This window comes from Tricharina praecox (genome assembly GCF_024521635.1).
Source record: "Tricharina praecox strain CBS 144465 chromosome Unknown BZA05scaffold_40, whole genome shotgun sequence".
Classification (NCBI taxonomy): domain Eukaryota; kingdom Fungi; phylum Ascomycota; class Pezizomycetes; order Pezizales; family Pyronemataceae; genus Tricharina; species Tricharina praecox.
The window spans coordinates 60,979-87,779 of record NW_026250442.1 but is presented as its reverse complement, the minus strand read 5'-3'; the positions used below and the strand labels follow the sequence as shown (position 1 = coordinate 87,779).

At 54.3% G+C, this 26,801-nt stretch overlaps 11 protein-coding genes and 1 non-coding gene across 12 annotated transcripts; 8 read left to right on the top strand and 4 right to left on the bottom strand.

Annotated features, from left to right (window-relative positions):
• Nucleotides 1–318: 318 nt before the first annotated feature.
• On the bottom strand, nt 319–2,478 carry BZA05DRAFT_205654 (peptidase C65 Otubain-domain-containing protein). Its single transcript, XM_051479555.1, has 6 exons — nt 2,002–2,478; nt 1,785–1,871; nt 1,610–1,673; nt 1,282–1,544; nt 916–1,208; nt 319–847 (listed from the first exon to the last, which is right to left on the bottom strand). Exons 1-6 carry the CDS (start codon nt 2,320–2,322, stop codon nt 400–402), a joined length of 1,476 nt encoding a protein of 491 aa, XP_051335083.1. The 5' UTR covers nt 2,323–2,478; the 3' UTR covers nt 319–399.
• A 1,099-nt stretch (nt 2,479–3,577) lies between these two features.
• BZA05DRAFT_412312 (uncharacterized protein) lies at nt 3,578–4,392 on the top strand (the record flags this gene model as incomplete). Its single annotated transcript, XM_051485086.1, has 1 exon — nt 3,578–4,392. A coding segment is annotated over exon 1 (281 nt), but the record flags the coding sequence as incomplete, so codon positions are not given.
• A 4,712-nt stretch (nt 4,393–9,104) lies between these two features.
• On the top strand, nt 9,105–11,329 carry BZA05DRAFT_412308 (mitochondrial ATPase expression-domain-containing protein). The gene has a single exon (XM_051485085.1). The coding sequence runs from the start codon at nt 9,190–9,192 to the stop codon at nt 11,110–11,112; it is 1,923 nt and encodes a 640-aa protein (XP_051335081.1). The 5' UTR covers nt 9,105–9,189; the 3' UTR covers nt 11,113–11,329.
• Nucleotides 11,330–12,240, bottom strand: BZA05DRAFT_412306 (phosphatidylinositol glycan class L). The gene is made up of 2 exons (XM_051485084.1): nt 12,074–12,240; nt 11,330–12,025 (listed from the first exon to the last, which is right to left on the bottom strand). The coding sequence occupies exons 1-2, from the start codon at nt 12,121–12,123 to the stop codon at nt 11,350–11,352; spliced, it is 726 nt and encodes a 241-aa protein (XP_051335080.1). The 5' UTR covers nt 12,124–12,240; the 3' UTR covers nt 11,330–11,349.
• A 32-nt stretch (nt 12,241–12,272) lies between these two features.
• BZA05DRAFT_205622 (uncharacterized protein) lies at nt 12,273–13,230 on the top strand. The gene has a single exon (XM_051479554.1). The coding sequence runs from the start codon at nt 12,316–12,318 to the stop codon at nt 12,931–12,933; it is 618 nt and encodes a 205-aa protein (XP_051335078.1). The 5' UTR covers nt 12,273–12,315; the 3' UTR covers nt 12,934–13,230.
• Nucleotides 12,903–13,230, top strand: BZA05DRAFT_412305 (uncharacterized protein). The gene has a single exon (XM_051485083.1). The coding sequence runs from the start codon at nt 12,943–12,945 to the stop codon at nt 13,153–13,155; it is 213 nt and encodes a 70-aa protein (XP_051335079.1). The 5' UTR covers nt 12,903–12,942; the 3' UTR covers nt 13,156–13,230.
• A 216-nt stretch (nt 13,231–13,446) lies between these two features.
• BZA05DRAFT_t285 lies at nt 13,447–13,545 on the top strand. Its single transcript has one exon. It is a non-coding gene; the product is annotated as a tRNA-Ser (tRNA).
• Nucleotides 13,546–13,878: 333 nt separating this feature from the next.
• BZA05DRAFT_205605 (uncharacterized protein) lies at nt 13,879–15,686 on the bottom strand. The gene is made up of 3 exons (XM_051479553.1): nt 15,194–15,686; nt 14,198–15,128; nt 13,879–14,130 (listed from the first exon to the last, which is right to left on the bottom strand). The coding sequence occupies exons 1-3, from the start codon at nt 15,572–15,574 to the stop codon at nt 14,060–14,062; spliced, it is 1,383 nt and encodes a 460-aa protein (XP_051335077.1). The 5' UTR covers nt 15,575–15,686; the 3' UTR covers nt 13,879–14,059.
• Nucleotides 15,687–16,658: 972 nt separating this feature from the next.
• Nucleotides 16,659–18,531, top strand: BZA05DRAFT_412301 (origin recognition complex subunit 2-domain-containing protein). The gene is made up of 2 exons (XM_051485082.1): nt 16,659–18,203; nt 18,270–18,531. The coding sequence occupies exons 1-2, from the start codon at nt 16,762–16,764 to the stop codon at nt 18,385–18,387; spliced, it is 1,560 nt and encodes a 519-aa protein (XP_051335076.1). The 5' UTR covers nt 16,659–16,761; the 3' UTR covers nt 18,388–18,531.
• A 2,177-nt stretch (nt 18,532–20,708) lies between these two features.
• BZA05DRAFT_412298 (uncharacterized protein) lies at nt 20,709–21,772 on the top strand. The gene is made up of 2 exons (XM_051485081.1): nt 20,709–20,793; nt 20,844–21,772. Exons 1-2 carry the CDS (start codon nt 20,736–20,738, stop codon nt 21,650–21,652), a joined length of 867 nt encoding a protein of 288 aa, XP_051335075.1. The 5' UTR covers nt 20,709–20,735; the 3' UTR covers nt 21,653–21,772.
• On the bottom strand, nt 21,773–22,719 carry BZA05DRAFT_412297 (uncharacterized protein). The gene has a single exon (XM_051485080.1). The coding sequence runs from the start codon at nt 22,473–22,475 to the stop codon at nt 21,882–21,884; it is 594 nt and encodes a 197-aa protein (XP_051335074.1). The 5' UTR covers nt 22,476–22,719; the 3' UTR covers nt 21,773–21,881.
• A 300-nt stretch (nt 22,720–23,019) lies between these two features.
• BZA05DRAFT_205576 (uncharacterized protein) lies at nt 23,020–26,083 on the top strand. Its single transcript, XM_051479552.1, has 4 exons — nt 23,020–24,445; nt 24,498–25,509; nt 25,578–25,710; nt 25,767–26,083. Exons 1-4 carry the CDS (start codon nt 23,451–23,453, stop codon nt 25,772–25,774), a joined length of 2,148 nt encoding a protein of 715 aa, XP_051335073.1. The 5' UTR covers nt 23,020–23,450; the 3' UTR covers nt 25,775–26,083.
• Nucleotides 26,084–26,801: the final 718 nt, after the last annotated feature.

Genomic DNA, 26,801 nt, shown 5'->3' with positions numbered 1-26,801 from the left:
TCCGTCCTCCCCTCGCACCAAGTGTTGGGCAGCACACGTCATCCCGTAACCAGCCAGAAATCAGAAATCAGAAAAGCAGCAAAACCCAAACCCCGAGACCACAGGAAAAGAAACGCAAAGAGAAGACAGGTTCGAAAGCAAGAAGAATGAAAAGCCGTTTGCGTGAATCGTTGTACCGTAAGAGATAAGAAATAGGGAAAAAGACGAAGGGAGAAAAGAAGAAACAAACAAAAACATCAAAGCCGTATAAGTACGCCATGGTAACTAGTATCAAGAAAGGGAAAAGCAAGAAAAAAGGAAAAAAGAAAGAGAGAACTTCTTCCCCGAGTCGCCTCCGACCACCTGTATCTATTTACTTCCAGTCAACCATTAACATTCCGGGCGCACCAACCGTCATGTTTATATCGAGGAATCCGAAGAGTGCTTGTCATGTTTCCTGGAGTGGGTTGGCGACGTTGGCGGCTGGTAGATTTCCGGCTGAAAGTTTTCACTTTGGAAGTGACTTGGGTTGAACGGTGAGTTCCTGAACGTGGTCGTCTGGAACGGCAGCGGCTGGAACGGTGAGGGCTGGAACTCGGGAATCGACAGCATCGACTGGCGGAAGTTTCCTGGGTCCGGACTCGGAAGTGGCTGGATCGAGTGGTCGAAGGATGGCGGTCCACCGAGATCCAGTCCGAACGGCGGCGAGAAGAAGCTTGGAAAGCCCCCAGCAGCAGGCGTGGCCTGGAAGATCTGGTCCGGCAAGGTGTGGAGGAACGAAACCTGCACGGGCTGGGATGGTGCGACCGGGAACGAGGGCACCGGCACTGGCAAGTCTTCCGCTTTGTACACGATGTCGTAGTGGCCACTATGCAAGATGGAGGTGGTGAGCTCAAAATGTTCAAACGGGATTGGGCATGTGTGGGTGAGGCATACGGTCGGTACAAGAGTCTCAACACTGGCGCATCGGGGGCGGTCAAGATTCCCTCGCCCTCGAGCTTCTCGAAGCGGTGCACGTTCACCTCGTCTCCAGCGCTCCGGTCGAGATAGATGATCTCAACTGCCATGCCTGCAGGCAGAATCAAACAATCAATCAGGGCCATCAGGCCGACATGGTCAATCTCTACGCCATACGGTTCTATCTGGGACTCGCAGTGTTCCCTGACCGGCACACTCAAGAACGGCTGATAGTGTTCGGGACTACTCTTCATCCAAGCGCTCGTCAAGAACTGCCGACACACACTCAGTCAGTTCGGGTGAGCCCCCCTACAAGCGGCAGATTCCCAGATAGGAATATCAAACCTTGAAGTGTGTCACGATGGAGTCCGAGATGCTAGGATCATTGAAGGTGCTGACTAGCGGGGCGTCGTCCGATGGGCTGATATTGCCGGAGTTCAAGGTAGTGAACAGGGAGAAGGTAGCTTCAGCGAAATCCTCGTAGATGTACGATTGGAAGCCAACAGACTCCATCAGGCCACTCAACGACGCAATCCGGGCATGCTCCATTCCAAGAGAATTCTGGTCGCCATTCCTCAACAACAGCTCGAAGAAGCCGAAAGCGAGAGCTAGAAGCAAGCAGTCAGCGTCAGTCGCCCAGAGCAAAAATCGTCTACCGATGGCAGCGGCGTACCTCTCCATCCACAGTTTCCATCACCGCGCACGGTACGATAGGAATCGTATTTTAGGGCAAGGCTCTGCAATGCGTCCGCATCAGCAAAGCTCTTCGCACATGCACACACACAGAGAAGCGAGAGAGAATAAAAGAAAGAAAAAACAAAACAGCAACGAGAGAGATGCAACCGTACCGAAGTCTTTCTGATGTAGGTGGGATCCGCATCCGCGTATTCGATTGCAAGGGCTTTGCTCGACTTGAGCTCTCCGACTAGCGGACCCTGTCATAGTTCACCGTTAGCTCACCATCGCTCTCGGTGTCCACAGCAGACTCCCCCCCGCCCACAAAGTGGAGTGAGAAGTGCAGTGGGGGAGGTTGTAGTTGTATTTTTTTCTCTCCTTCCGACATACCGTTACATCTGGCTGGTACTCCTGCGATAAGCGTTGCATCTCCGTGAGATCGGTGGGGGGTGTTGGATCAAGTAAGCCCGGTTTAACCTCCATGTCGGCGGGACCAGCGGAGGTGACAGCGACGTAAGCCTCGTAGGTAGGAACGGCCGACAATTGCTCAGTCTTGATGCCGATGGGCTGAGTCTGGTACGAAGGTTCCTGGTGATGCTGCTGCTGCTGCTGTTGCTGCTGGTGGTTGTTCCAACCGTTCACGTCGTTGTTGTCGACATAGCTTCCCACCAAGGGACGGGAGTTTCCGTTGATAGTAGAAGAGCCGTCCATTGCGACCGAGACGGACGAAACGACGACGATGGATCTGCTGCTGTGGTTGTTGCTGTAGTTGTCGTTGCTGCTATTGTCGTTGCTGCTGCTGCTACTGCTGCTGCGGTGCGTGTCGAAAATGGAAAGGAGCGGCACGGAGCGAACGAATTGCGCGACGCAAGATCAGATGACGAGAACGAGAGAACGTGACGAACGCAAGTTGGGTCGAAAAGGACGGGATTCAGGAACGAGAAGTGGGATGAGATGTGCGGGTGATGGGAAGTAGGGTGTGGTAGTGGGCTGGGCTGCTGTCTGGCACCTGGAATGGAATGCACTACAGCAATGGAGAGAAAGAAGCTGCGAGCGAGCGGAAGGGAGGGTGGGTGAGAGGAGGAAGTAGTGGGATGTGTGGTTGTAAGTAGTAAGTGATGGTGGTGGTGGTAGTGGTGGTATGTAGCGGTGGTGGTGGTGGGCGAGGCTGCTTGTTGCTTGGGGGGGGGGGGGGGGGGGGGGGGGGGCTTGGAGGTGCGTCGTTGTTGCGTTGTAAAGGCCTCTCTGGGAGATGCTGGTGCAGCAGCAGGTGATTGGACTAAGTGGTGCTAGGAAGTATGCAAGCCGGGGGGAATGGTAGTGATTGGATTGGCGGGAGGTGGGTGGGATGGAGATATAGTGGTGGGAGTCTGGCTGCAGCGGCGGAGGGATAGGCGGGAGAGACAAGACGGGAGGAGAGGACGAAAGAGATGCGGCGGAGTGTAGGGTGGGCGGGAGGTTGGGATGGGGATCGATGTGGATAGGCAGCGGGCGACGGGGGGCGGGCGGGAGGGCGGGCGGGCGATAGGGCGATACGGAGGAATGGTACTCTAGGGTGAGCGACAACGTAGTGCGGTGTAGGTAGTGTAATGTCGTGTAGGGTAGTTGGATCGAGCAGAGTGCTTAAGAACGACGGTAGGTGCTATGTAGCAGGTACCTGGCAGCAGCAGCGGCAACAGTAGTTGTGATGTCGAATGGCGAGATGCAAGTCAGCGCCCGGTTCGAGATGCGGTGCGGAGAGTGATTCGAGGAACGCCCTGAGACCGATGAGAGCAGATGTCTTCTCGTCGAGACAACAACGAACGGCGATGGCGCTGGCGACGTCGATGGCGACGGGGGAGACGCGGAGCGACAGTAGGTAACAGGTATGTGCTTCGAGTGGAGCAGAGCACGGCAGCAAGCAGCAGCAGAAATTACCGGTATTCGACGGAGGGTGGGACGGGCAGGTTAACGGCAAGCAAGACTGCACCACCACCACCTCCACCACCTCCTCCACCACCACTAACCACCGTCGCCACTGAGTGAGAGAGGATGAGAGACAGAGATGCAACGGATGCGATGATGATATGACATGTTGAAGAATGGGGTTAGCCGTCTAAGCGACTGGCGACGAAGGTAGGGACGAAGCGGTTTAGCGAGAGCAGTGAAGGCGCGCTACAGCGAGACACCCGGCGACAGCGACGGCGACGGCGACGGCGACAGCGGCGACAGCAGCGACAGCAACAATTACAACAATAGCGACGGAGAGATGGAGAGATGGAGATGGGCGCGGCCAATACAGTGCTGAGAGCCTCACCCGTCTTTGCCTTTTTCTCCTACGGCTTCTACGGCCTCTGCGGCTTCTCCGTATTCGTCTCCTTCCGCGTGTTCTGCGGCTTCTCCGTATTCGTCTCCTTCCGCGTGTTCTACAGCATATCCGTCTTCGTATCCTTCTGCGTGTTCTACGGCTTCCCCGTCATCGTCGCCGTCATCTTCTCCGGCTTCTTCGCCGCCGCCTTCGAACGGTGGTCAGCAGCCCTAGGTATTCCCCTGGCTAACTGACCGTACTCTATGTACCCAGAGTAGGTGCCGTAGGTATATTGCGAACATGGCAGGGTGTGCTTGCTCGACGTCGTACGTACCGGCGTAGACTCTGGTTAGAGTATCTGGTATCTACTCTACTTTCTTGCAGAGGAGACCCAAGGAATGGAATTGCCGTCTCTCTCTCTGTCTCTCTCTCTCTCACCACTATGGTAGGTACCGTTTCTTCTCCCTCCCCACCATACTATCGATCCTTCTCCCTCCAGATTGATACGCACCCCTCGCTTCCGGGGATAGAAGCGAACACCCGCCCGCCCAAGCCCAACGCCCCTCCCTATCCGTCGCACTAGCTAGCGTCTTCTCGCTATCAGTATCTCGCCCCCAAAAGCATGGACGAGACAAAAAAAAGGAAGAAAACGAAAAAAAGAACGAGAAAAAAATCAGAAACAAAAAAAAGCCCTCCTCCCTCCGAATTAGCCAGGCGCTGCACTTTATTCAACCCCTCCAGAGTTCAGACACTCCGCCCCCCCCCCCATCTAATGCCGTTTGCCGCCCCTGCACCCGCCTTGCCGCACTAGCCGCCAAAAAGTGTCCGCACCTGGAAGCTCCATAAGGGCCAAATTCAAGTTCAAATTCGCTCCGGAAAGAATGGCGGAAGGACACTCTACTCGACTGCAAATACATAGACACCAACCGCCAGCCGCCAATCTCCAATCGCTCCTATAGCCATGAGCCAAACGGCCCGCTCCTGAGACTGGACTCCAGAGTCGAGAATTGGTTTATAGGAAAACCCTCATCCCTCATCCCTCCATCCTCCATCCCCAATCCTCCATCCTCACGGATAGCCCCCAACGAATGCGAATATATATAAATATCCGTAGCCGCACATCCACCCCTCCTAGCATCCGTCTCTCTCCCTCTCTCTCTCCCCCCCTCTTCCCCTCTCTCTCTCGGATAGATTTATTTGGATGGGCTAGAGTACCATATTTCTCCTTTCTTTTCCTTTCTTTTCTTTCCTCCTTCCTCCTGCCAAAAACCAACAATAAAAACACCAATAAAAACAACAATAAAACATAAAAACAATAAACAAAATCCTTCACAAATTATGCGCACCCATCATCCCCGCCCTGCGCACCACACCCCACCCCACCACCAAATGCCGACCGGCGTCCACCCACGGCGTCCGCGGCTTATGCAGTGCAGTGCGGTGCAGTGTGTGGTGCAGTGTGTGGTGCGGTCTGGTGCAGAGTCTGGTGCAGTGTGTGATGCAGTGTGTGGTGCATTGCATGGCCTCCCCCTTCCCTTCCCTTCCCTTTTTCTCCTTTCTTTTTTCTTCTTTTTTCTTCTTTTTTACATACGTCTTTTCTTCAGAGGGGAGGGCGCAAACGGGGGATGGAAGATATGGAGAGATAAGTAGGAAGGAAGTTGTAGGTGGGAAGAAGCCACGGTGCTGGCCCCCATGGGAGATGGGATGCACGTGGTGCGGGAGGGGGGATGGTCTGCAGCTTGCTTGCTTGCTTGTGTCTGCGTTCAAGTTCTGGGTACTCTACATACCATATGTACATGCATATTCCACGGCAAGCGGGAGGGAGGGAGGGCGAGCGAGGTTATGCATATGATACCTACGTGAATTATGCATGCACCCACTCTACATAACCAAGAAGTGGTAGGAGGTATCTCTACTTAGGCTCGACACCAGCAGATCAAGAGATCAGCTGCCAGAGCAGAGCACTCTCGCTCGCTCGCTCGCTCGCTCGCTTATTTCCTTGATCTTCGTTCTGATCATCATTGCTGATCTTCCTTTTTGATCTTCACGCCTTGATCTTGGCTCAACCGAAGGTCCGACACCGGAAGACTGGTACCACCGGAGAGTGTGGGGGGTTACATATGCACCGGTACATATCTGCGCTGGTGGAGCACCGCCATCGAGATTGTTGGCGCCGGGCTCGAGGCGGATCCACGGCCGGGGCAGGGCAGTACATACGGCGGGTAGGCGAACGGCGAGACGGCAGGGCCGCGGGAGTCGGTGCGGGAGTCGGCAGTCAGTGCGGGAGTCGGCAGTCAGTGCGGGCGGGCTGAACTCGAACTCGCTCGCTTGGTCCTTGGGCCGACTCTTCGAGGTTGAGGTCGGTGTCGAGGGTTCGGGCCGAGTACCCAACCAACCAACGGATTTTTCCACTGGATGACTAGATGCCAGGGATAACATGACGAACAGGACGAGCTGGAGGAATGCCGTTTCTGTTTCTGTTTCCTGATCTTGAGCTTGATCTTGGCCGGTTGTCTTAACGCGCTCAACTTATAGCTATAGTCAAGGTTGTTTCGTCCCAGCTCGTAAATAGATACGCACACGTGGACTCCCAGGATCCGAACTACCCGCTGCCGCAGCGCACGCGGCGCGGAATGTTGGCTGGATTCTTGGTTCGAGTCTTGGTTTCGTTTCGGAGTCCGAGTTGAGTTGAGTTGAGTTCGGTGTGCGATGGAGGGGGCCGGGGAGATGGAGCGAATAACTACTATGTACTGGTATGACTGCGGTAGTTACCGCGGGACACTGGTGTTTGACATGTGCCAGTAGTTAAAGGTACTCTCAGATTTGGGCTCGGATTGGGATTTGGATTTGAATTGGGATTCGGAGCATACCCTATTCTGGCTGGTGGTTATGTACCTCTTATGTACCGTTCGGTTGAGCATGTAGAGTACTATATCTACAGTGCAGTACATATCCAAGTACATACATACAGTACAAACAGGAGGTACATAACCCAGTACATGTCCAAGTACAAAGTACACAAACACCTACATCTTCTAAGTACAGAAGTACCTACGAATAGTAGAGTAGTTAGAGCACGGTATAGTAGAGTGTTCCACATATTCGACCAGCCGGCAGAAGCAAAATCCTTCTTCTTTTTTCCTTTTCGTTTCCTTTTTTCTTCTTTTCCTCTAGGTGTCAGCGGCAGCATATCCATCCCCATGCCCATCCCCGTGTCTATCCCTCTGCCATCCCCATCCCCATACCATACCTACCATACGTACCTACTTACTCAGGTATCAGCATGGTGGATCACCAGATACATTTACCTAGTACAGGAAAACTCGTCTTAAAACCCCGGTCGAAAAGAAGGAAAGGAAACAAGAAAAGAAAGAAAAGGAGTGCCAATGGTAACAAGTACCTACGCCCTCGCCGGTCGCTCGAGACTCGATACTCATGTACCCAATCGCTACGGTTCGGATCGGGGAGTAAGAAGCAATTGTACCGGTATTATACTTGGAACTTGGCAACTTGTTACATACTGGTGTGGGTACTTGTGTAGCAACTTGCAAGAGCTACATATCCCATCCCCGTAGGTCATCGGCCATCGACTGGTTCTGACTATGGTAGATGTTCTTTTTATGATTTTAATTTGGGGGGTTTTCGGGGTTTAAACAGAAACATTCTTGAAAATGGAATGAAAATGGAAAATGAATTGTTTATTTCAAAAGCATCCATCCCCACCCTTCTCCGGAATACCGGTACTCTACTCGTACTTACACTCTCCTGCGTGGTAGATGCCCTACCCACCGTAATGTGTGGACGGTTTACGGTACACACTCACTTCCTCACATTCAGGCGATACATTGGGTAGATACCGGATTTCGACCTTTGTTTTGGCCCGACCTTTTGTTTTGGCATGACAAGTCGCCGACGATGAGACGGTGAGGTGAGTCTATGATCACTCATCCCGCACGACACAAGACACAAGATACAAGACACCACAAGACACCAGACACAAGACACACTACACGCAATGTCTCAGCCCTCGGCGACAACCAACTAACTATCATTTTCCCTGGCAGTGTGGCCTACATACATACATCTGGTCACTTGTCGGGAAATCTGCCTGCCTGCTAGCCGGGTGAGGGTGGCGGTGGGTACCGCTCCGCTGTTCTGCTGCTGCTCGGGCGGTTGGAGGTTGGAGCTTGGAACGAAACACTCCCAGCATCTATGTAGGTACATACCGCGGCGAAGGGGACGGACTCCCTCGACGGCCCAGCGGAGGAAGATATATTCCCATTACCAGCATCGGTCTTTTCTGTCGAGAATACCTACCTACATACCTGTGGATACCTACTGTACCTGCACAGCTTCCGTAGTTACATATCTCGACTCTCGGTACCGTACTCGGCACCGTACTCAGCTCGAGTGATTATCTGCAGGACACGCTCCCAAATTCCCAGATTCCCAGACTCCAGAGTAGCATCACCGGTTACCGTAACGGAGGCTACCATAACGGAGGATAGGTACCATTCTTCCCGAGTCCTCTGGCGACGACGACGGGCTCCCATCGCTGTCGAAGGCTCGAAGCCCGAGCCGGCTCTTGTTTGTTGGAGTTGGACTTCCGATGCGGGATGCGGGATGCGGGATGCTTCGTTGATGCCCGTGGATGCCGGTGGGGTCTGGAGTCTTGAACTGCAGTGCAGCTGGAGAGGAACTTCTGGCAATCGGCTACCGGGACGGAATCTATGAAGCGCGTTCCGGATGCGCCAGCGCTGGCGGAGAAGCGGAAGGAGTAACTATCAGCGCACGGTTAGATGGGAGGGTTATCATAGGAAGGAGAATTGTCTGCTGGATCATGATTGTTAACTGGATATTCTCATTCTCAAGGGGGGAAAGAATCCGAATGAAGCCGGAAGACGGGGAAGGAGTAGGTGTAGACCTAGAAATAGAGTTGATAGATCATTTGCTACCAAGTATGCTTTGCATTTGTGTTGTTCGGGCACTGGAAAGGTTATGTTTTGCTTTGCATACGGCAACAAGAATGAATACCTCGTACTTGCGAGCATGAATGGAAGGCGTAGCGGCTATTAGATTATGGGATTCATTCTCAACATCTCGGAATACAAGCACCGGAAGTCACTCGTACACATCGCTTATCAATCCCATCTTATCTGGCCTCAATTCGGCTCTCGAATTTTTTTTGGCTGTCCCTCAACCCAAACCGTCCGTTCCATAACGCCGGCGTCCGACCTACCTTCTTCGCCGCTGTGTTCGCTGCACGGCCCCACAATTCGACCTCCCCACTTATGAACGGACTCCAGTCCGTCACCATTTCTCTGGGCAAGAGAATCCGATGCCTCCCGACGTGTCCGCAAGGGACCCGCGGTAGAACCATCTCGAGACGCCTCACCCGGGCACTGAGCACGGGAGCCGAGGACCCCGCAACGGAGCCGCCATTGCTGCCAACACCGTCATTCCACACCCAGCTCGACCCGACCTCCGTCCGCCGCATCCTGAAGGACTCCATCGATGCTGTCAAGCGCCTGCAGAGCGTGCTGGACTATGTCGTGCGGGAGTACGAGGTGGCCCGCAGCACCACCGAATCGCACGCCGCCTCGGCACCCCCGGCGGAACCCCTGGATTCATCGTTGACCGGCCTCGATCCCATCCCCGTCCCCTCGCCGCAGTCGCCGCGAGGTGGCCTCCTCCGTGCCATCGACCAGAAGAAGGGCGGCCTCATCTGGGACAAGTTCATGCAGACGTACGTCAACTTTCTGTTGACGCGGAGCATCAAGGGGAACGATTTCAGTGCGCTGCTGTTGTCGTTGAAGGCCGATGATTACCTGGATCTCAAAGCTCGGCATCGCCTGGCGGCCGACGGAAGGACGTACTATCTCATCTCAGAGGAGAAGGCGTTTGCGGAATTCAAGAGGAAGCTGGTCACCGTGGTCAAGGCAATGCAGAAGGCGGGGCACAAGCTGACGGTCAGGGAGTATGGCCATCTGATCGACTGTGCCAGGGCCGGTGGAGATCCGAAGATGGCAGAGGTCTACTGGAATGATATGTGTGGTCGTGAGTATCTGGTCGATACATGGGCGTACAATTCGTTCATGGCGGCAGTCAGCGGAGGTGCCGCGTATGAGCGCGAATATAAGGTCAATGAGAAGAGCGTTGACCATCGTTCAAAGAGGAAGGACCTCTATGTCACCAGAGCGAAGAGAATCTTCCGGAGAATGCTCGATAAGGGGGTCTCGCCCAACAGCATGACGTTCGATATCCTTATGCTTGCAACGGCCCGTATGGGGGATCTCCACAGCGTGTCGGTAACGCTCAAGGAGATCTGGGGGGTGGACGTGGACGGGCTTCCGAACGAAGCTGCCGTAAGGGACAAGGAGAGCCGGGTCACCATCCGCCCCGACTCGCCGCTGTATCCCACCGGCCATACACTCCTCGCCATCGCAACCGCGTTCTGCCAAAACGGAAGCGTCGACAAGGCCATCCGAACGGTCGATCACCTCTCGAGACTATACGACATACCGATTCCAGTGCCCGTCTGGGTCACACTTCTCAACTGGACATACGTGTACTCCCGCCAACGCACCGACCACGAACACTCGCTCCCCGCCGCCGCCCTCGAAGGACTCTGGAACATCATGACCGGCGAACCCTACCGCATCTCACCCACCGTTGATATGTACGACTACATCATTCGCTCGTACCTCTGGCGACGAATGCCCGGCATGGCGGAGCAGATGATGGAGTCAGTAATGACCTCACTGGTTCGGTCCATCGTCTGGAGGGCACGAAGCATCGAGACACGCATGGCGCACGGTCGGATCGTTCGTGGACCCGAGGACGCTGGCGAAATGGTGGAGAAGAAGGTGACCTACACGGCTGACGAGATAGCCGCGCTTCGCAAACAAGTCGCCGCACTGGTCAGGGACGAGCACAGACTCCGCTCAATGCTCCGCCGATGGACGGAGTTGATGGTAGTTGGGAAGGATCTGGAAGTCACAGCGTTCGGCACACAGGAGGTTCCCAGGATCATCGAGAAGTGGGGGTGTTTCCTGGGACGGGACGTGGTGTACGTGCTCAGGTCTGGACATGTGGAGTTGGATCTGGCGAAGGAGAATGAGGAGGAACTCTGGGAGGTCATCACCACCAGGAAGAGGAGGTGGATGTACATGGCTCTGGGGACGGGGGCGAAGGAGGAGGACGATTTCTTTTGATTCCGGCATTCCGTGGCTACTTCTTTAGTGGTGGACTGGGCGGTTATTGGTGTATTCATGTTTTGTTTCTTCTTCTTCAATGGTGGACTGGGCGGTTGTGGGTGTATCTTGTTTTGTTTCTTCGTTGTATATATCCTTTCAGTGTTTAGATCTTTTGCATTCACGGGGAGCCAAAACTGGGATATGGTTGCATTGGTTGGGGGACATTCAATCTATATCTGTATACTACATGCATTCTCACACGACCGTCTCCTCGCGCACATCATTAACCACCATATACCGGCTCAGCCCGATCCAGCCCCACCTAAACCACCTCATCTGGGAGACATGACAATCCGTCATAGCCCTCTGCGCCGTCCTAACGCCCTCCCAATTACTCACGAACACCAACCCGCCAGCCGCCCTCGTAGCGCGCACATCGAGCACGGACGAATACTTCCTCAGCACCCCCACGGTAGTCAGCGTCCACAGCTTCACCCCCTTTCCGCGCACAAACTCGCGCGCCCCGTGCAGCAGCGAGACGTGATTGACATGCCCAGACACGCCGCGCTCATCGAACGTCAGGACCACGTCCGCGTCGCCCGCGTAGCGCGCTAGGTACTCCGCCACCACCTCCGGAGCCCACGGCGTGCCCATGCTGTCGGGCATTCGCGGGTCGTCGATCACCACGACGTCGGCGCTGTCGCGGACGCCTAGGGTCATGGCTGAGGCGATCAGCTCTGTGCGCCGCACGGCGCCGAGTCCCGCCGCGTCCCCCGTGCTAAGACAGAGGACTTGGATCCGGTTCGACGGCGCGAGGCAGAGGAGTGTGGGTGAGAAGAACATCGCTTCGTCGTCAGGGTGCGCGATTAGGAGGGTTATTGTCTTGTTGCTCATTGCTGGGGTTGTGGGGGTTGCTGGGAGGAGGTAGAAACTGCGTTGGGGTTAGTGGGCGGTGGATTAGTGGGAGGGAGGGGGGTACCATAGCAGCGGCAGGAGCAGCGGGAGGAGGAGGTAGGTAGTCCACGACATTGTTGCGTGTGGCTATTGTGTCGCGAGTGAGTGAGTGAATGGGAGCTCAAGGAGACGTGTAGACATCATCCACATCCAATTCACGCTAAGCACGGCGATTGCCGCAACTATAGTAATAACCATAACTCTACTTTACGCCCTCCCGCCCCCATCCACCGCCCCCACCAAACTCCCCACCACGCACCCGCAAAGATGAGCACCCCGCCGCCCACGCCGCCACCGACGCCTCCAGACTTGCAAACCCTATCGGACGTCTTCCCCAGCTCCCGCAGCCCCTCACCCAGCTCCTCACGGCCCACCACACCCACACCCTCCTCCACGGCGACGGAAGCCCCCGACCTCCAAAAACTCCGGCAAACACACACGACGTTCGGCTACCGCGACGGCATCAGCGTGTCCAAGTCACTGCACATACAGAGCGGCTTCGATGAGGGCTACCCGCTGGGCGGCCGGATCGGGCTGCAGGTGGGCGGGATCCTTGGCGCGCTCGCGGTTCTTGCTAGGAAGGGAGGGGACGCGGAGGCGATGAGGGCGCTCAGGGAGGCGGAGACGGAGCTCGCGTTTGATACGGTGTTTGGTGAGAGGTGGTGGGATGTTAATGGCGTTTGGAGGTGGGAGGTTGAGGAGGACGGGGAGGATGGGTCCGCGGTGACGCTCGATGATGTGGTCGCGGCGTTTCCGCTGTTGACAAAGTGGAGGGGTAGGCTGTTAGAGTTACTGCAGAGGAGAGGGATGAGGCGTGGGCTGCCTTGGGAGACGGGGGAGGGCGTGGGGGATGTGGTGGGGATGCTGGGGGAGACCAAGATCTAGGTGGGTAGAATGCCGGATTGGTATGGCCGGCGGTGGAGCAGTTTTTTGATCAGCACAGCATTCGCATTTAGTAGATCATGGCTGAGTACAAATCCGGTTCCACCCTACCTACTGTCAGCGGTGGAGCGGTGTATGGTGGTATGGTGTATGGTGTACCTTATGGGCGCGTCCTTTTCCCATGATCTGCCTACGCCAATTGAAGATGGACGAGCTATACACTAGCACTACCGACGAACAGAGTATCTCGCCCGCCAAAGTGACAGCAGCTGTAGAGTGACCGCCCATGAACACGAGCCGACAAGAGTCCTCACCCCCCATGTAGTGCACCCCTTACCCACAACAGTAAAGCTAGCGACAACTATTATACCCCACTGAATAACCCCATGACGCAGCGGGAAGACCTAGTCCAACACCCGCTACGATATGAATCCAAGTTCCAATCCAATAAAAACCACACTCGCATGCCATAGCTTCCTGTCTGATACTCGCTTTACATTTACCAACACATTATATGGCAACGTGTCCGAGTGGTTAAGGAGTATGACTCGAATACTCTTCAGTTGCAGATATCATATGGGTTCGCCCGCGCAAGTTCGAATCTTGTCGTTGTCGCTATCTTTTTTGGCTTTTTTCTTTTGCTTTTCACCCATCACTACTAGTAGCAACGGGTGGGTCACTCTGGTAGAACTGAAGGCTCGTTCTTTCGACGCATGGGAATGCCGCTACATACTCGGCTTGTCTGGACAGCATTACCATCACAGATAAATTTTGGCAGTACGTATCATAGAAATGATTCTCATGAAGAATTAAACCCGTCAGTGGCACGTCGATGACCAGGTAATCGATTTACGACATCGCCCCACCATCTCACGCGGCGACCTAGTACTTACTCTACTAGAGTTCCAATCATCAAAAAAAGAGTACAAGTATAAGCCCCTATATACACAGAAGAACCGAAACGGTGAAGTGAAGAAGAAACAAACATCACTACAGACTACTATTATTTTTTTCCCCACACACACGCACGCACTCGTCTAAATTAACGGCGGCTTCGCCGAAAGCAGACCATCGTTGAAGAAAGGGATACGGTACGATACGGTACGGTACGGCATGATCAGGCGTAGAATCAGGCGTAGATGGCCTCGGCCAGGTACAGCACTCCGAATACCAAAAAGGCAACCGCGCCGCCGAGGGTTACTGTGGTTCCGTTTCGTTAGTAATTTGCCAGTTGACGGTATAAATGATGGGGGGTGGGGAGGCTCACCATTCCTGACACTAATCCTCGATGCCAGCATCCGACCTCCAATAACCGCAATTCCGGTGCAAATAGTGTGCCCCGAAATGGCACCAATAGTAACATACCAATAATCTTGCCCAGCAGCCATAGCAATCGTGGCGATCTGGCTGCGGTCGCCCCACTCGCCCAGGAACGTCATGATGAATGTCTGCACCCACGCGGGGGAGAGCAGCAGGCCCGCCAGGTTCTGGACGCCCTCGAGCATGCCCATCTTCTTGCCCTTGCCCGTTCCGCGTGCGGACGCGTAATCGTCCTCGTCCGAGTCGGAGAGGGAAGGGGAGGAGGTGTTGCGGCGGAGAGAGTGTGACCGCGAGGGTGCAAGAGTGCCGGACTCGAGTTTTCGGGAGAGGGACGAGGCGCGGTTGCGCGATTTCTCTTGCAGCTCGGCTTCGACCTCGGCCATCTCGTGCTGCACGTTGCCTGTGCCCTTCTCCATTTCCAGGCCCTCCTTGATCATCTTCGCGCCGAAAACCAAAAACAGCCCTCCGGCGAGGAAGGCGGTAAGGTGCTTGGGGATCAGGGTGGGCACTGCGTGGCCGAGGACTGCCGACAGGATGGACATGACGATGAGCGATGACAACGCCGCGGTGAAGACGACTATCCGCGGGTGCTTCATGGCCATCAACGCCGCGATCAGGAACGTCTTGTCACCGATCTCCGAGAAGATGATCATCAGGAAACTAAGGCCGAACGAGTGCATGGGCTGCGAGATGGACGATCCTTCGCCGGCCGGGTCGACGGGAGACAGATGCAACGGCGCGTCGACCGGAGGGTCCTTCATCGTGTCGGTGCCGGGTTGTACGTATTCCTTGTGTTCGTGATCGGATACGGGGGCGCCGGGTGTCGTGGGCGGCGACTTGACCTTCCCGGTCTTCTCGTCGATCTCCACCGGAGCCTCCTACGTAGATCGTCAATCCAATGTGCCCCGCGCGTCGTGGGGTGGAGGGCTAAGATTAAACAAACCGTGGGCTCATCCCCATCATTAGGAGCAATAATATCAACGATCTCATGGTCGCCCGTATGCGGCGGTGGGTTCTTTATATCTACGTGCAACGAGCCCCCGGAGATGCCCACCTTGCCGGTCCCCTTCTCTCTGGTTTCTCGTAGGCCGGGGCCATCGTGAGGTTTCCCGTCGAGTCCGTCGACGGGCGCATCCACGCTGCCAGGTTCCTTGTTGAGCGCGGCGGCGGCTGCTACCTCTGCTGCGGTCGTGGGAATCGATGCTACGGCGGCGGCTGCTGCTGTGGCCACCTCAGCGACGGGAGGGATAATGGCCGCTTGGGCGGCGACTGCTAGCAAGAGCAGTAATGGCGCGGCGGCGGCGGTGGATTTTGGTAGAAGCATCTTGTTGCAGTGCGGATGGGTGTGCGGGCGTGTGGGTATGTAAGGAGGAGCGAGTCGAACTTTAACAACGAGACGAAAGCAGAAAAGAAGGTACGAAGCTTCTTTCCCTTTCTCGTTCTCGGTCGCGGGACTAGGTGCACTGTACAGGGAGCTGCTGTCGGTTGCTCGTCTGCCTGGACGGTGAAGTGGAACGGAGTTGAGGTGGTTTGGGTCGGGTTGATTGTTCAGGAGGCGTTGAGGGGAAGGAGTTGGATGGAGGACGAATAACGTGGTCGTGGAAGTGGGTCTCGCCAATAAAATATATTGGCTGTTCGACGTACCGATGCGGACGGGGGGGCGAAGTCTGACTGGCTCGACTCTCCTATTGGGCACCAGGGGGTTTCAACCACAAAGGAGAAACACAGAAGACGCAGCCGGAAGGTGGTGAATAAAGTGAATTTATGCCCTATACCGAGCATATAAAATGCACATCAAACTCATGTTCCTCCTTTCTTGCTCTTCTGTAGAGACGCTCGTTCTGTCCTTCCTCTGCCTCCTATCCGCACTGCTGACTGCGCCCAACTCCACCGTCGTGACAGGGGAGCTCAGAAGTGTCCACAACCCTACGTACGATACTTATCTACCTACCCACAACGGATGCATTACGGCTCACCGAGTTGATAGCGGCCGTAGTGGGGGTGGAGAGCGGTGAAAGACTTCGGCGGCCATGGGGAACGGAAGGTTACATAGCTACGTGGGTTCAAGCTAAGCCAATCGACTTGAGTGCATGCGGAAAGCCGCTCTGCCTGCAATATTTGTACATGCATACTTCGTACTCGAGCCTGTGGTGGATCCAGCGCGGACAATTGTGTCAATCGGGGAGTATAGATATGTACTGCTATGGACATTAGTAGTCGTATATACCCGTTCACAAAGCCGGCGGAGGGATCAAACAGCAACTCGCATCAGATATCACTCACTTTCGGACTCAGTCATGATGATCTCAGTGTAGAAGGGCCGCGGAAATAGTGAATCTGTAGATTGATAAACAGCTGTTTCGAGAAGACTTTCCAAGGATTGCCTCGCGGGAATCAGGACCTGCTGGAAGACCGAACCTATTTACTATAGGCCTGCCAAGCCATCACGTCCACCACAGAAACGCGTCTCCCAGCAAGCACAACTCACCATTCGCACCGACAACATCCACAATGCCGCCGAAACGAAAACAACCCGCTATCGCCGGCGTGCACACGAACGGCGATACTGCTCCCGCTGCCAACCCTATTATTCCACCCGTAACGCTCCTCGTCGCCCCAGAAACGCCCAGCAAGCGCCGGCTACGGGACGAGGACGCCGGCAGCGAAGTGTCGCCGTCCCCGCGGAAGACGATCCTCAAAGACCCCAATCTTGCCACGCCGAGGCGAGCAGATCGTGTGCGGTTCACCGCCGAGGTGGGGGAGGGGGCGTCGCCGCCACACGTCGTTACGAATGCGGACAGGAGCGCCAGACGGAAGTCGATGCGCCGCCTGGTGGAAGCAAGCGATGACGAAGACGGCGACGACGACGACGGGGATGACGAGCTGGTTCGGAGGATCTATGCGGATGAGGAGGACGCGATAGAGGAGCCGGAGCCAAAAGCCAAAGCGGCGGGTAGAGGCGCAAAGGCGAAGAAGCGGGAGGCGTCGCCGCCGCCGACATCCCTCGAGGGCCCGGAATCCTACTTCCACCAGAACCGCAAGACACGGCAGCACACGTCGACGAGCACGCTCGCCTCGCTGAAGCAGATTGATCACGGCATGTACTTCCAGCTGCTCCGCGACCACCCCGCCGATCACGTGCCGGACCGAGAGTGGCTACACCAGATCCACACCCAGCAGTTCAACCAGTGGATCTTCGAGCTGTCACAGGGCTTCAACATCCTTCTATACGGGTACGGGTCAAAGCGCAAGCTTTTGATGGCATTCGCCGAGAAAATCTACACACATCCCGGAAGCGTCGTCGTGGTGAACGGATACCTCCCCACGCTCAGCGTCAAAGACGTGCTCGGAACCGTCGCTACCGCGCTGCTGGGCAGTAATCACAACGTCAAGCTCGGTGCTTCGCCGAACGACATGCTGAGCAACCTCCTCTCGCTCCTCGACGAGCCGTCGGCGGGGAGAATGACGCTGGTATTCCACAACATCGACGGGGAGGCACTTCGCCAGGAGCGGTCACAGGCCATCATCACAAGGCTAGCCGCCCATCCCAAGATCAGCCTCGTAGCGAGCGTGGACCACATCCGCGCACCGCTGCTATGGGATGCCGCACGGGTCTCGCAGCTCAACTTCCTCTGGCACGACGCGACCACCTTCGAGTCATATTCCGTCGAGATCCCGGTCGACGAGGTTCTCTCGCTGGTCGATGGCGCAGGAAGAGCGGGTGGTACCAAGGGAGTGAAATACGTCCTCGCTTCGCTCCCCAACAACGCTAAATCCCTCTTCAGGATCCTCGTCAGCCATCAGCTGCAGGCTATGGTCGAGGATGGCGATGCCGCGAAAGGGAAGAAACGCGATGCTAGCGAGTACGGCGTCGAGTACCGCGTACTGTACCAGCGCGCCGTCGGGGAATTCATCTGCAGCAACGATGTTGCATTCCGCACCCTGCTTAAAGAGTACGTTCTCTCCCTCTTCCTTCCCCTTCACCTCCCCCCTCCTACTCCAAGCTAACACACCGGCAGGTTTATGGACCACCAAATGGTAACCAGCAAGAAGGACAGCCAGGGGACGGAGGTGCTATGGGCGCCGTTCAGAAAGGAGGACTTGGAGGGTGTGTTGGAGGATATTCTAGTTGTTTAGGTGATACCCCAGTTGATTTGGTTTGTGCGGGGATTTGATTTTTTTTCTTGTCGTTGGTGATGGCTTGCTTGCGGAGAGCCGGTTGCATTGCATTGCGTGGATTGAATAGATAATATATACGAGTTCCGGCTGGGAGCATAACAATCACTTACTTACTGCCTGGAAATATCTCGTCTGTGGCAGAGGAGATCCTCTGTACGTACTACGTACGTGATGGAGAATGTGAAGTTGATCTGAACTGTGAATGTTTAGAATGGGTGTTGCGGTAGAGTATGATGTATTGGCTGACATAACGAAAGTTCGACATCACACAATCTCCCTCTGCAGAATTTGGCTCATATCATCATCACCATCAGAACTCGAAGGAGACGGGATATGTAGGTGTGCACTGTAGCTTGCCTTGATCGGAAGCGATGAAAGGCAATACGATGAAGCAAGAAAAAAGAAAGAGAGAGACATCAGCACGAGATAGATTAACAACGATCTTATAACGATCTTTTTGTGCATTACTAAAACGATTATCCCTCCCGTTCTCCGGTCGTAGACAAATAATCTACAGAAACGTATTGTGAGAAGAAGTGCAACTACCCTGACCACAATCTGAGAGCATGATAGGAAAAGCAGGCAATTATAAAACACAACTTCGCTCCAATCTGAGAAACAGTACATCGCCGTAATCAATAGCAGGTCCCTAGCATGAGGATAAAGTAGAAACCAGCAAAAAGTGAGTCGCCACTTCCACTGACCTGGAAGAAACTGAGAAGGCTCCAGCATCCACCACACAGTCCATCCTCACTGCCACAAACTCGAAATAATCGAGAATGCGACGACATCCACTACACACTATTGCCATGATCCAGACAGGTCGCATGCAATTAATGAATGGACAAAAAAGAGAACATCCACCACACAGGGGAGGTCAGTCCGTGACGCTGCCGTCGTTACTATCCCCACTTCCACTGACCTGGAAGAAACTGAGAAGGCACCGGCATCCACCACACAGTGGAGGCCAGGCGGTGAAGCGATCGTCATTCGTAATGGGGATTCAGTGACATGCTAGAGGTAGTTAGATATCTGTATATTCATAGCGAGCCGGGAGTTATACTTTCTATGAGCTCTGCAAAGAAGCCATCAGAACAACAGCGTGGTCTTATGCGCTTCCAACCCGCAGACCACGCTGTTGACCTGAGGATTCCTCTCAGACCTAGAGAATATGTCAGCATTTACTCTTGAACTGGGGAGCATCTGAAAGGACCTACCCCGGTGAGAACGTCGCTACCAGAGCCCCAATATTCCTGCTGGCAATGCGCAGTGCTGAAACCCAGCAGCTTGATTGTTTGCTGAAGTCTCAGTCACTGCCTATTACCCATTAGTATCAATATCAGGGGCATTGATGGGGAGATGGAAGGAAGGTCAAGCTAGAAATCACTGAAGGAAGATTGAAGCTTGCAGGAACGGGATGCAGATGGTCCAGACCGACCACAGCAGGAAGGCGCTGCAAATGGTCCGGACCGACCATAGTATCTATCCATGATGGCATGGATACCGATGCAGGTAGAAAACAAAAGGTTCTAGGCCGCAGTTGTGTTTGTATAGTTTTTTGGATGGGTCATGGACTTGCAAAAGTCGTAGGAGTAGAAAACAAAACTTGTAAAATGTTCAAGGGATAATGCCACCGAGGGCTCGGTAGAGTAAATATGGAACGGAGGTGGAGAGGAGGTGGAGAGGAGGTGGAGAGGAAAGGTGGATTGGCGAGAAGGAAGAGAGAGAAGGAAGGGAGAGATAGAAGGGCGGCCCGGATTGTTTCATTATGACTAGTACTACCCCGATTCAATCAGGAAACAGTCGCTACACCCGGGGCTCATCCATAATCAGGTAATCGAGTGAAAATATGAACAGACTGATAGTATTCAGGAGAGGATCTTCCATCTTGTTATCCGCTATTGATTTCATACACACATCTTTTTATATCTAAGTACATAATCGGTGTGGCTACCAGATTTTTGGCTGGTTCGTCTGCGGGGGACAGCTCGAACACTCCCTGAGTATGACAGTTTCTACGTCGTTCTTCACTCGGCGTTGGGTTAAAGTTCGATAATATATGAAGCGTTGTTTTGGAACAAAAACCGCGAATACGAAGGGCCTTCTTTACTGTGGATTTTGGCACTGAAAGGTCCCTACGGGGGCACAAAAACGCCTGGCCGCCTGCGGTCTCACGCAGAAATATGAGTGATATATTATGAAGCAGCGGCATGTCCCGGTAGTTCGGCTTGGCACCAGACACAGGTACCTACGGTAGGTGGTCAACAAACAAACCATCTAAAACACTGTCCACCACAAACCTCAGTATGGCTCCTCAACGCGTTGATACCGCCAACCTCACCCCAACTGAGCTCAACGAGCGAAGTATTTACCGTCCCAGGCTCTCTCCTACCAAAATGCTAATATTGGAACAGGCAAAGCCGTCACCGCGCGCCGCATCCAGCTCCAAACACGGCTCTATAGTTTGCGCTCGCAACGCACACTCTCAGTCCTCACACCCGCGCCCCCCGTCACCCCGCCGAGCTCGCCAGGCGCCTCTCAAGTCTCCACAATTCCCGACAGCGCCGACGCAGCTGCCTCGCTAGATACCAAGATCCTCTCGTACGCGCTCTCGCGCAGCAAGGCGATCACTGCGCATACGCTTAGCAATCTGTACCGGATAGCCGGTGTGACGACATTTTCAGCAAGGGAGGCAACGGGGGAGACGTTGCTGGGGCTCAGGTTCGAAGTCTTTTCCAGGGGGAAGAGGAGGTTCTTGACGCCGGTTTATGTACTGGTGGACTTGAAGCCAACCGAGAAGGGCGGGACGCCGGTTTTTGTGGTTGCGAGACACTCGGCGCCGGCATTTTTGGGGGTGGTGGAGCTGGCGGGGAGGTATTTGCCGCCCAAGGGGAAACAGGATCTTACAAGGTTCGTGAGGGAGGTCAATCGGAGGGTTGGGAGATGGAGGAGGAGGGTCGATGCTGCCGAGAGGTTTAAGCAAATTGCGGTTGCTGTGGGGAAGGCTGAGACTGTCGAGGTTGATGATGAGGTCGCGCTGCTGGTGATTAAGTGGAAGTCGGGGGCAGAGGCCAATTGCAGAGTTGATGAGAGAGGGGAGGTGGTGAAAGTGGTGGTTAAGAGTCGGAAGGGGGCGAGAAATGCGGAGGCTGAAGGGCAGATGAAGGGAAAGCTGGCTGGGCTGGCTGCTAGGTTACAGTGGGAGCATCCGGAGTCGCTATAGCGATACGGTGCCGCTGGCTTGCTTACTTTGCTTTGCTTTTCACGGAGTTATGGTGTTAGGGAGCGGCATTGTTTCCCCTTTCTTCGAGGTATTCCATGTATACGGAATATAATACAAGAGTCCCACAGTCGGTATCATACACTTCTAATCTTGCCTGTGCGAATTCGTCTAGATCTCAGATTCTGACCTGGATATCCATCACCATCCACGATCCTTCCCTGATATCCCATCATTTCTTCGCCAATTCCTTCTCCACCTCTTTTTTAACCTTCTCCTTCAAATCTTTCCTCGCAAGCACACTGACAATCCACTCCTCAAACTCTTCCTCAGCAGCCTTCTGCTGTTTCTCCCACTCCTCTCCCATATCAGTGGTCTTGAATTTCGCCCTCAACTCATCCAGCGTGCTAACGTTCATGGCAAACGCACCCCCACCAACCAGCAGCATCGCAACAGAGAACACATTTAGGGTTGCCAGCTGCAGTGCCTCCACCGCATCGAGCGCCCCATTGGGCGGATTGATGGGCGCCACATTGTTGGGATGGTAGTACGGCGGGATCATGGCCAGTCTCCTCCGGACCGTGGAGCGCCGCGTAAGTCGCAATGAGATCAGAAGGAAGGCTCCGCCGAGAGCGGGGAGCGACAGTTGTCGGAGGAAGCGCTCTGTTTCGCTCATTGGCGGGGCAGCAGCGGAGGAGGATGGTGCATCTTGCGGTGGTACGGACGGAGGAGGCGATGGCGGCGGAGGGGATGCTGCTGCTGGTGAAGGCATGGGCGGAGGTGCGCTGCCGCCCCATGGGAGCCAGGAGGAGAGGTAAGTCGTCATGTGTGGTTACTGGTGGGAAGGGCTTTGGCCTTCGGCTTTTGGCGGGGAAGGAGGCGGTGGGTTGGTGACAGGGGTGTGCTTCGACGCCAAGCAGGAGTGGATTCGTTGCAGTGGGTTCAGGCCGTGAACTCAGAGATCGCGGTGGTGTTGCGGGTGAATTGAGGCGATCGCCTTATGAGTGCTTTGCGGTCGGTCTGTGGATTTGCTGTCAGAACTCCTCGTTACTGAAAAGTCCGGATCTCAGGGTCAGGGTCATAGGGAGTGGGGGCTAGCGGGAGAAGCTGTGAGCCGACCATGTGTTTGTTTACTTGCGGCCCCACCTGGGTACGATCACCACTATTCAGGAAGTTTGAGGACTCTATTTACTCAATGCTACGTACTGAAACCTAGAGCTACTTCAGTATTCAGTCAGATACATAATTGGGTAATAGCATATGTAGATATCTCATCAATTTTCCGCCGGCAACCGAGCTCTACGGCAACAGATCACGTGATTTTTGTGTTGTGATCCATCGCCTATTGCGCGCCTCATCCGTTCGTGTCACACATCATTGACATCAACATCACTGGCAACCATTCCCCCCGATACTAACCTACTAACAACACAGCATGCTTGGTACGCGCTCGAGGCGAACCGTCGAGCCCGAAGAGCGGGCTCCAGCTTCGACAGCTACAACAAAGAAATCCAAGACAGCACGCGCAGAACGACAAACACGGCCAGCCGAAACATCGTCGCGCGTCGTGGGCCGCAAGAGAAGTCCGAGCAGACAACTAGAACCAACGCCTGTAGCGGAGGAGGAGGAGGAGGAGGAGGAGGAGGACTCGGTGGCAGTAGAGAAGAAATCGCACACCAAGAACCCGAAATCGCGGAGTAATACCCACACTGCCACTGGCGCTGCTGCTCCGCCCAGTAAAGCGAAGGCTACGCAAGAAAAAGACAAAGCGCGTATGCTCTACTATCTCTAAACACATCCTATGTCTCTGTCTTCCCGTATGGCTAACCTCTCTCTAGTACCGTCGGTACGAGAGGAGGAGCATGTCCCATCCCAACGAAAATCTACCGCGAGGCCGGATATCGCTCTGGAGGACGACGCCCCCATAAAGCCGGATGACATTATGGAACTCGAGGACCTGGCGAGCCATGCGGAGAAACTTCTCAAGTCGCTTCTGAACGACAACCGCGATGTGGCCACTCTGCGAGGGCATCTTTCGGGACCTGGCCACATTGCGCAACGTTTGCGGCATTCCAAGAAAAAGCTAGACGAATCCAAGGCGAAGTTTGGGAAGCAAGATTACATCTCCCTCGAAGTGATACACAGAGCTCTCAAATCTCAGGCCTACGATCCGGTAATACATGAGGCAAACCTTGCCGTCCTCACGACTTTCATCTTCACCGCTACGCACGAGAAGGATCAGATGTTTGAGAACTTGAGGGCGCTCGGCCAGCAGTTCCCGGGAATGGTCGGTGAAAGTATCACAGCTGATAACTTTGGCCTTGTTCTGGATCTTCGCACCCAGACTTTGATCGCGGCCCTTCGGAAAAATAAGGACGAGGAACACGTCAGTCCTGTGCATCTCCTCCACCAAATATTTTACGCCCAGGAGGAGGACCCGAGACCTCTGCTCCCATTTGGTGGTGACATGAAGTACCCTCACTGGCGGGAGGAGACTGAAAAAAGGGAGCTGGAACTGTACGGGTTGCTGGGGCATGATGACGCAGAGAGAGGATTGAGAGCACTTCGTGAGAAGTATCCTTGGGATAACTTTGCAAGCAAGATGGCAGCATACTCCCGACACCTACTCCAAGACCCTAATCGACAAGCTAGGATTGCGGCCGCCGTGGATGCAGTGGCTGGGTCTTTCTCGCAAGATGCCGAACAGCTAGATTCGCCAGTTTTACCGGAAGCCAAAGATAAAAAGATTCAACCCCTTCCGGCTCCGGAGGAAAAAGCCACGCGACGGGAACAAGGGTTTGTTGTCTATATGGTAGTTACTTCTTGTTCATTCTAATTCGTCTGGCAGAAAACAACAGATTCCGAGGGTTTCCTTCAGACTTGGGGAGATCAAAGCACTGGAGCAGGAGGAAGAGGAGCTGGAAGAGCTCAGCCCGGATGAAGAAGAGGAGGAAGAGGAGGAGATGGCAGGGGAGGAAGACCATGCTGTACATCTCCAGGTTGACAAGACACACAGACCCGAACACCAACAAGACAGAAACGATACTTCATCTCCATCACCCTCTGGTGCGGAGCTTCTCAACTTGTACTTTGAACACGCAAGAGAGAACAACAAAGAGAACCAAGCCGCGGAATCCGTTGCTGGCCCGTCCAGGCGTCGCTTTATTGATCCCCAGCCCGGCGCAATACGTATAGAATTTGACACGCAGCTTGAAGAAACCCAGGATCCAGAATCGCGCAGGAGTTCAGGGGCGGCAGAAAAGGGCCAGGGCAAGAAGAGGCGCCGCACTCTAGACGAGGACGAAGATGACAACGAAGTGTTTGAGGCCGATAACCGCAAAGAGAATCGGGTCCTCAAAAAACGCTCACGTCAAGTTATCGCGGAGGCAGATCCCTGGGTACAGCAACATCCGATCCCTGTTGCTCGGTCTGCGGGCGCTTCTCTCACTCGTCATTCCAATGTTTCGGCCCGTAGCCGAGCCTCTGCTGGTTCAGCAGCACGCACTTCCGGGGTTTCGGTAGGGCAGATGCCAGCCGGTCCCTCAAGAGTTCGCAGAAGCAATGGACTTCAAAATAGGCCGATTCGGGCATCGAATGCTTCTTCTACGGCTCGCGGAAGCGATATGCACCGAAACGAGTTGGTTCCTGCGCACGTCGGAGCCCACCCGCGGCGTTCACTCTCACCACAGTCGGAGGATGATGGTCTTGTCTCAATGGTCAACAAAATCGAAAAATTGAACAGGACAGCCAACAAGAGGAGGGGGGTACGAAAAGGGAGGAACCCTTGGACGGAGGAGCAGGCCAACATGCTTGTCAGGATGATTGGGAAATATGGCACGAATTGGCAACTCATTGCAGCGGTATGTCATTCCATCCACTTATCCACCACCGATGGAGACAGGGTTAATTAATCCGGGGTGTTTAGAAGGAGGAACCCCTGCTGTATGGTAGAACAAACGTCAATCTCAAAGATAAAGCGAGAAATATGAAGCTCCAGTTTTTACGCAACGGACTGCCGCTGCCGGGGAACTTCGAACATGTCACGATCAGCCAGAAGGACCGCCATGAATTCGATCTCGACAGAACTCAACAGGAGGATCGTGACTATGAACAGGAGGCCCATGAGCATAGTGACGATGAGGGATCGAGTGGCGAAGGAACCGTAGGCGAGGATTCCCAAGAAATTGATGAAGAAGATTAATTTCTCTTTCATTTCTTCATTTCAGTTTCCTTTTCCTCTTCCTTTCCGGTTTGGCTGGCCGAGGGTATATTTCTGCTCAGGAGTGTTTGGAGTGTCTTTCGTGGGCCTGCTGTTTGTTACCTCATCTGCTTTTTCCTTGGTTTTTTTTTTGGTATGTACTCGATTTCGGTCTGCATCTGTATCTTTAATGGGTTTGTTTTGGCGGCGGGGAATACCATTACTGTTCTCTTCAATCTGGTCTCGAATGGGCCAAACCGTAAGGGGCCTCATGTGAAGAATTTTTGGTTCGAGATGGCCTGGCGGGAGCAATTTGCTCAACGATATTCGTGAGCCGGTCGGGATTCCGCAGGCAAACTAATCCAGCGTGCTCGTGAGAAAGTCAAATATAGCTTGCTTGCCTACGGTACACTTTCCTTCCGCAAACAGCTCGGATTCCAAACCTGGACTTTCCACTTCGTATCTTCCTCCTGATCCCGACAGTGCCTACTTCCGTCCTCAATTCCAGGAAATCCGTGGAGATGTCCGTGAGACTGCTCGACGCCGGCTCGTTCACACCACCAGCAAGTGCCGCGCAGCGGGAAGGGGGGGACTATGTAGGATCCGGAGGAGATAGGATAGTATGTATAGACGACTGAACCGGCCATGGTCGGAAATGGTCGAATGCAATGCGGTGAAACAAGCAAACAAAAAAACTTCTTCGAGGAACTTGGATACATGTACTTATATCAACCGTTGTTTCCCGCTGGACGAATATTGATATCGTATCAGGGCATAAAAAACACGTATTTTGACCGTACTAATACGATACCACTAGCATTTTCTTAAAGATATGGGCGCACTACCATTTTTTTACCCCCCCTTGACTATACAGATGTAGATACCTGATGTGCTTGAGTGCTTGCCGGCTTTACCTACACGCGTCATATGTAGTGTCCAAGTGTGCTCCCCAGG